The sequence below is a fragment of the Onychostruthus taczanowskii genome, unplaced genomic scaffold, assembly GCF_017590055.1.
Source record: "Onychostruthus taczanowskii isolate IOZ18803 unplaced genomic scaffold, ASM1759005v1 scaffold1, whole genome shotgun sequence".
Lineage (NCBI taxonomy): Eukaryota > Metazoa > Chordata > Aves > Passeriformes > Passeridae > Onychostruthus > Onychostruthus taczanowskii.
Genome location: NW_024496525.1, coordinates 3,311,923 through 3,319,190, shown reverse-complemented (window position 1 = coordinate 3,319,190; position 7,268 = coordinate 3,311,923). Strand labels below are relative to the sequence as shown.

At 43.2% G+C, this 7,268-nt stretch overlaps 1 protein-coding gene across 1 annotated transcript; it reads left to right on the top strand.

Annotated features, from left to right (window-relative positions):
* The first annotated feature begins 592 nt into the window (after nucleotides 1-592).
* PPP1R14D (protein phosphatase 1 regulatory inhibitor subunit 14D) lies at nucleotides 593-7,268 on the top strand. Its single transcript, XM_041399525.1, has 4 exons — nucleotides 593-775; nucleotides 4,879-4,974; nucleotides 5,154-5,186; nucleotides 7,200-7,268. Exons 1-4 carry the CDS (start codon nucleotides 593-595, stop codon nucleotides 7,266-7,268), a joined length of 381 nt encoding a protein of 126 aa, XP_041255459.1.

Below are 7,268 nucleotides of genomic sequence, written 5' to 3'. Positions count from 1 at the left end.
CCAGACCACTTCTTATCTGTGCTGGGTCCAGTGCTTTGGCTGGAAAATGCCAAATATACCATCTCAAAGGGAGCCAAACCCTGTAGCTGCAGACAGTTTACTGAGTATGAACTGCAGTAGGATTCAATACATTATGTATGGATCAACCCTCTGGAATTGCACATGCATGTAAGTTATGCCTGTAGGAAAACAGTAATTTAAAACCTCCTTCTTCCCCACCTCTTGGACCTGACTTGTGTTAAATATTAACAAACATGGTTCATCAATTCCCTGGTTCACTTGGCTTCTTTTAACAACAGATGTTATTACAACAACTCTGCCTACCTCCCTGCTCCTGTCAGCACATCTGATGGTGAAACCCAAGAGTCTGCGGCAGTAACTCAGCCTGCAGAGCCCAGCTGCTGCCCCAGCCCTGTGGCCACCCCTAACTCTCTCCCTAGGATCACCAATGCCTCCCACCTGTGGTGCCTGTAACTAGCTTGTGCTGGGAGGCACTGCCTGCAGAGAGGCTTTGGTTAAAGGAGACAGAGAAAAGGTGTGAGGGAGCCCAGAGGAAGGTGGGTTCCTGCTGTCAGAGGAGGAGGCGGTGAGGATGGCCAGCAACTCCAGTGCATTGCCCCGGGTGACTTTCCAGACACCAGAGAAACCTGGGGAGGAATCATCACACAGGAAACTGGGCAAGCTGACCATAAAGTACAACCGCAAAGACCTACAGCGCTGGCTAGACCTGGAGGAATGGATCAACGCCCAGCTGCAGGAGCTGTACCAGTGCCGGGTGAGTAGCTGGGGCACAGGAACCGCTTGCTTGTCAGGTGAATGGGTCTAGAGCCCTGTGTGCTGGCACAGAGGTTTGCTTGCTCTGCTTCACTGGAAATAGTTCCTTGTCTTCAACTTCCAGCAGGTATCTCTATGCTCCCTCGGCAGCATCTGACTGGTGTGTTGGCAGGCAGGGAAGCTTGCACTGATGCAATCCAACTGGCTTTGAACTGCTTGGAGTTGCACCCACTGGGGGGGTGTAACTATCGCTCAGCATGAGTAGCACAACCTAGGGAGATGTATAAACCCAGGGTGATTCTTCTTGCTGAATTCCATGTGGTGAGTGGCTTTGCAGTGAGCACTATCCAAGCTAGCTGGGTTAGAGTGGCCAGTGTAGCCCTGTTCCTTCTGGACACAACAGTGAGGCTCTACCTGCTGTTTGAATAATACACTTCGGAATGTGCTGTATCCATAACTGCAGAGTCTGGACACAGTACTGGCAACAGGGAAGATTGGGAAAAAACTCTTTGCTCAAATGTAGAGGTCTTACGCCTCCATCTTCACCAATCCCCAGAGCTGTCTTCCTTGCTGAGCTTCCCTTTGCACCAGGAACAGTCCCTCCCAAATTCTTCCTGCCTGCCTAAGAGCTGTTCCAGTAGGAAAGATCCAGGAGTGCCTATAGCATTTGAATGGTACAGGATTTTGCTTCAGCTGCTGCATTTTTTCACTGGGTTAGTGACATTGAAATTTTAACCCTCTACTATCGCTTCTATTCATATATTGTCCTTAGACGCATGACAGTTATACTGGGTGCTTTCAGAAGCAATAGTGTTCTTCTGTGTTTGAGATAATCCTTTGGAGTGTGGTACAGTAAAAGATGAAAGGCTTTCCCCCATTGTACATCATGATCTTAAACACATTTAAATGGCTTGATTAAGGATTTTGCTTTTCTCTCTAGGGCAGTGGCTGATACAGTAAGAGAACACAGCTTTCTTGACTCACAGAGAATCTCCATTTTCAACAGATGACACAGATGGGTTTAACAAATTGTGTAAAACTGCTTATTTATGTCCTGGATGGGGATGGACTAAATGAACTGCCAGGCCCTTTCTGTTCTCTATTCTGTATTTGCACTCCAGTGCAGTGTTAAGCACACTTTTGTGATACAAGGAAATAAGAGCTGATGATTGTTTAGAGTCTTCCGCTCTGAGCATCAGCAGTTTCAAATTGCAATCAACACTGAAGTGGATATGTCAGAACAGGTCATGAATGGTGGGTTTCGTGCTACTTGCCATGATGGTACACAGAAATTTTTGACTGCCCAGGCTGATTTTCTGGGCCCGAGAGCTACAGAATTATGTCACCTTCACAGCTGAAGACCCAGACCTCAGGAACTGCTTCTAAGTCTCTCCTTATTATTGTTGTTGCTGTTGTTTTTATTATTATAATCATTATTATAATAATTTTCTGTGTGACTTCCTGTGTGACTGTGTATCTGATATTTCTGTGAGAATGTGCCAGATTCTCATGCCATGTTGGGAGATAAAAATAGTTCATTTCTGTTTTAATTCATGCCCCTATGCAAAGAACAGGCAGAAAACAAATAATGAGAAAAAGGTCCTTCCTTCTGCTGCAAATGCATGGTTTCTCTGAAAATATTACTGCTTCTGTTCTGTTAACTAACTGGTTTAGATTTCCCAAACATAGCTTGCTCAGTAAAAATTGCTAATCTCTTCAAGTTAGTTGTGAATTTCCAGTTGTTTTCTATGGCTTATTGAAATGATAGAATTTCTTACTATCATAAGAATAATAATAATATAATAATAAGAATTTCCCAGCTGTATCTTAGGCCTCTTGATAATGCATTGTGAAACATTATACAGTGCACATGGGAGCAGAAGTTATCAGCAGACCCAGTCAGAAAGGCAAAATTCAGTGTGTCTGCAAAGTGCTAGCGTGGTAGTCCTGGTGAGTGAAGGCTGTTCAAAAGAGTGGCAGCGACACTATTGCTTCCCAACCATGCCAGCACTGGCATTTAAGGGACTGTCCCTGGAGTTGGTAGCTCAATTCAGAGTCCTTTTCCTGGCTGTTGAGATGAGCAAGGAGAATGGCTGCTGCTTTGAGTAACAGAATATCTTGCCCTTTGGAGAATTACTGCAGTTTTAAAGAGTTAAATTTTTGTCACTTTTTTTTCTGAGACAGACAAGAAGCACTTGGTATGACCAGTAACATGACCCAAGATGGGGTTGTCCATGTGCTACTCTTACTTGCTGAAGTGTACAGAGATAGACCTTTACACCTGCAAAGGTGTCAGAAAAACAAGTCAGTTTATGTTATCACTTCTGTTTTCCAGAGAATTAAGAGCCGTTTACTGCCACCAGAGTAGCTGTCCAAAAGGGTTTCTTTTTCCTACTGCAAAATCCCAGCAGGCACAAGTGAGAAACCCAACCATGCCCTTACAGGAACAGATTGCCAGTGGATTGCCCTTGCTAGTATCTTTTCAGCACAACAGATTTCCCTGCTTCCTGATGTATTCAGGCCAGCATAAGAGATTTGCTACAAGGAACTACATAACATAATGCTGTGCAAGGTCAGAGACTGTTAGCAGGATCTCTGCATATACACACATGTGCCACAGTAAATTATTTGTAATCACAGAGATGTCCAGCAGGTCATCCTGCTCTCCTCTGCGCATGGTGACAAGACTATTTAGTTGTCCTACTTCTTTGGGCTTCCTTGTATCCATCAACTTCCATTACAATTGTCTTGTTACCTCTTACTTTGCTCCACCTGCCCTTGGCAGTGCAAAGTTCCTGGGTGTCTTCCAGAGATTCAAATGACAGCAAGGTTAGCTCAAACATCACCTCTTGATACATTCCCTTGATACAGGGAATGCTATGATGTTTACTGTCACAAGGTTTTTTAGCAGCAAAACTAAGACTGATTTTCAAGATGATTCCTTGCATATGGAATTCAGAAGAGCATCCACACTAGGACTAAAACCACAGGAACTTCCTACCCTATCGCACCCTCCCAGCCTACTAGCTTCTTAACCAAAGTCAGACTGGATCAACACCTGTTTTCTAAAAGGTCACATGAAAACTATTACTTTTAAAAAGAAATACTGTGTGAGTCACAGTGCAATATATTTCATTCTGGTTTATTATTTATTCTTAAGTGAGCTGCATATCAAAGCTAAACGAGGGCTTTCTACTTTCTCTCTGGCTTGGTATCAGTGACTGACTTGGTATCAGTACCCAGGAAAAGTTTCTTTTATTCCTGTAAGTATTGCCATTATTGTTTAATGTTTTACATACACATCCATAAATGCCACAACCTGGCAATCAGGAACTGTGCTGTTCACCAAGTATCCTTATTCTACTGATTACTATGCCAAAATATCACTAGTGTTTTGTAGTGAAAGATTAATTTTGCAAATACACTGGAAAAACACAGGCTTAGAGAGATTTGTGAAGCTAAAATGTGTTTGTGATCCAGTGAACAAATGTTTCCAACTAACAGCCCCATGCAGTACAAGATTATCACTCCAGTCACCAAAACTTGGAGTCCCTCTTACATTAAAGGAGACTATTATATCCCTCTCATATCTATTAGGGAAAGCTGGCAAAATCTTGTTAGGTTTTTCAACAGAATCATTTTCTCTCCATTGCTGCCAAAAGCCTTAGTATAAATACAAAGTAGGTGAGTGTAATTATCATAAAACCTAAAATCTCCTCCTATTATTTATGCATCTCTAAGATTAAGCCTATTGGAGTTCTGTTTGGTGAACTCTTCATAGAGGAAGGGTGTCACAGGGTATTATATGTGGCACTGCAGTTTGATATCCTTGAAATGGTCTTCCAATGACGGGTGATGATCCCTGAGCAGTGTAGTGGTTGGAAAAGATGAAGAATGGGTACATCAGGATGTGTGGCTGTAGCAGACACTACAAAGGGGCTGGAATCCATGCCCTCATTACAAGAACCTCCCTTTTTTGAGATGATTTATATCTTGACCTCAACTTTGCAGCATGGTTTTATTGTACTCAGCTGCTTAGTTCTTTAAAGATGGCCTCTAGAGTTCTTGAAGGTTAATTAACTCTGGTGGATTTTTCCTTTTTAGCTAAGGGAGGAAACAGAGGCAGCAGCTCCTGAACCACAAATTGATCTTGAAGATCTCCTGGAGGTCCCTAATGAAGAACAGAAAATAAAACTACAGGTCAGATAGAGGGTCTTGGTGATTTATGCTAGTGAAATTCTCTTCATAAATACTAGTGGCATGTGGGGTAGAGGTGTTTGTAGTGTTGCAAGATGCTTTCTTGTGCCTTCCTTTCTGAAGGGAGGGGAGACTTAGATCAACTCATAAAATACTAAAATGATGACTCCTTGTTTTTTTAGGAAATCCTCCATGAGTGCTCCAGCCCCACAGAGGTGAGTGAAGGACCATATAAATTTACATGTATACACGTTACACTATTCTGTTATAGTGTCTTTGCTGCTGCTTGGCTGAGTAGCCAAGACACTACCATGCTGCAGATTTGTTTAATCATAATGGGAAGCGTTTGCCACTTTATTCTGTGATTGTAAAATTACACATGAATGCAGATGAATGAGCTGAAGGCAGAGCACTAGAGCAAGTAAGAAATTATGCTTTACAATCAGAGAAGTTCTTTCCATGTTTTGAACATCCTAAGATGATCAGTCTGAGCTGCTATTTGATCCTCAGTGTAGAAAAGCCATTGACAATGACACAGCTCACATAACCATTTTTTACACTCTTAACTGAAGGCATTCTTAGCTTAACACACTCTAGGGTTATGAGTGACAAGGATGTAGAATGGTCCTTAGGTTGGACTGGGCTGATAACTGCTGAGCAGTAGCCATGTAGGTTAGTTTTACACATGGATTTTTTTCCCCCACAAAACTTTGCAAGTTTTTATTTGAATTAGACAGTTAAATCCCACAATGTCCCCACAATTGGAGGCAATACTGTGTGCATGCACCACACAGGGATTGCCTTTGCTGCACTGCACACCTGTGCAAAATGTGGTCCCCATCACTGCTTCAGCCACATGCACTGCATGTGAACATTCTGCTTGCACATCATCCAACAGACCACACGTGTTGTTGAGCCAATGTGGCTGTGCAGTGCTGAACATACAGAAAATGAGATCAATGCATGACTGAAATTCAATCATTGAATCAATATTAGTATCACTGAAATTAAACTGGCCTGTAGTAATCATCACAGATGCTCTCCTAGTGGGGGTTTCAGCAAAGCTGGCAATATGAAATAGTTTTCAGAGTGTCTGAATGTCAGATCTGAGGCAAGAATCTCACATTCCCAGAGCAGTAACTGAAGAGAGTTTGTTCTGTTAAGTCAGAAGCCATGAAAGTGTCTTGTGGGCAGCACACTACCTGCTGAATACAGATACTGCTGCCCCATTGGCAAAAACACATACTTTCACCCTGGGGATCTTGAATCCAATCTCCTTGAAAGAGCAGTTTAACTGCAGAAGGCAGACAAGAAACTGAAAGGACTGACTGAAAAGAAGGGTATGATCCTAGGCATTTACTTCCAGAGCATGTTGTGGCAACCTCTGATCACCCAAGTGAGGACGCTGGGCTTCCACACAGCACAAATGGTAACAAGCTGCAATACTTCCAGTGACCCTGCCTAATTACAGGAACAGGTAGCGATGTCTTTGGGTAAGAAAGGCTGCACACCTCTTTATGGTGATGTTACTTGCCATGCAGGGGGTAAAGTTTGCACCAGTCACATTGCCTTCTGCTTGGAATAACCAGATAGGCCAGTTCAGTTCATAGTCCTTGGCTGTGTCAGCAAAGTAGTCAGGGTTTGTCTCCATTAACTGCTCATCTATCTGCTCTGCCTGTCCTCAAACTCTGCTCAACATTATCATTAGTCCTACATGTTTTGCTCCACCTCTTCTCTGCCAGCCACTTCCTTGTAGAACTGGCACAGCTCCAGGATGGTTTGCAATTCACAACATGGAGCTCTACTGGTTCAACAAGAGGGACAGCTTGCTTTGCCCTAGATTGGGAGGGCAGCAGAAGTGGGCAGGAGGTTATGGTGGCAACAGGAAGCAGTGGAACCTAAAAGAGAACAACAGCATCCTGAGGTCATCTCATGGTGGGAAAAGCAGGTATCTGGGATAAAGAGGGTCAGGCTAGCTCCTGAGGAGAAAGTAAGCATGGCTGTTCCAAAGGGAGACAGGGAAAGGGAAGGAGCTTTTAGACCCTTCTCATCCATCACAAGGTCTCCTTTCCTAAGCTAAAAGATAGATTTGCTCAATGTATGTCAAAATTCTGGTTTCTGCTCAATGTGAGGGTGAATGTGGGAATGATGGCAATGCCACAAAACACTTTGGGCTGGTGAGTGCTGGAATTAATACGATATCCTTCTGCAAACAACTCTTATTGCAGGACTTCATTACGGAACTGCTTAGTCGATTGAGAGGTCTCCGAAGAGTCACCAATCCTCAGAAGAAATGA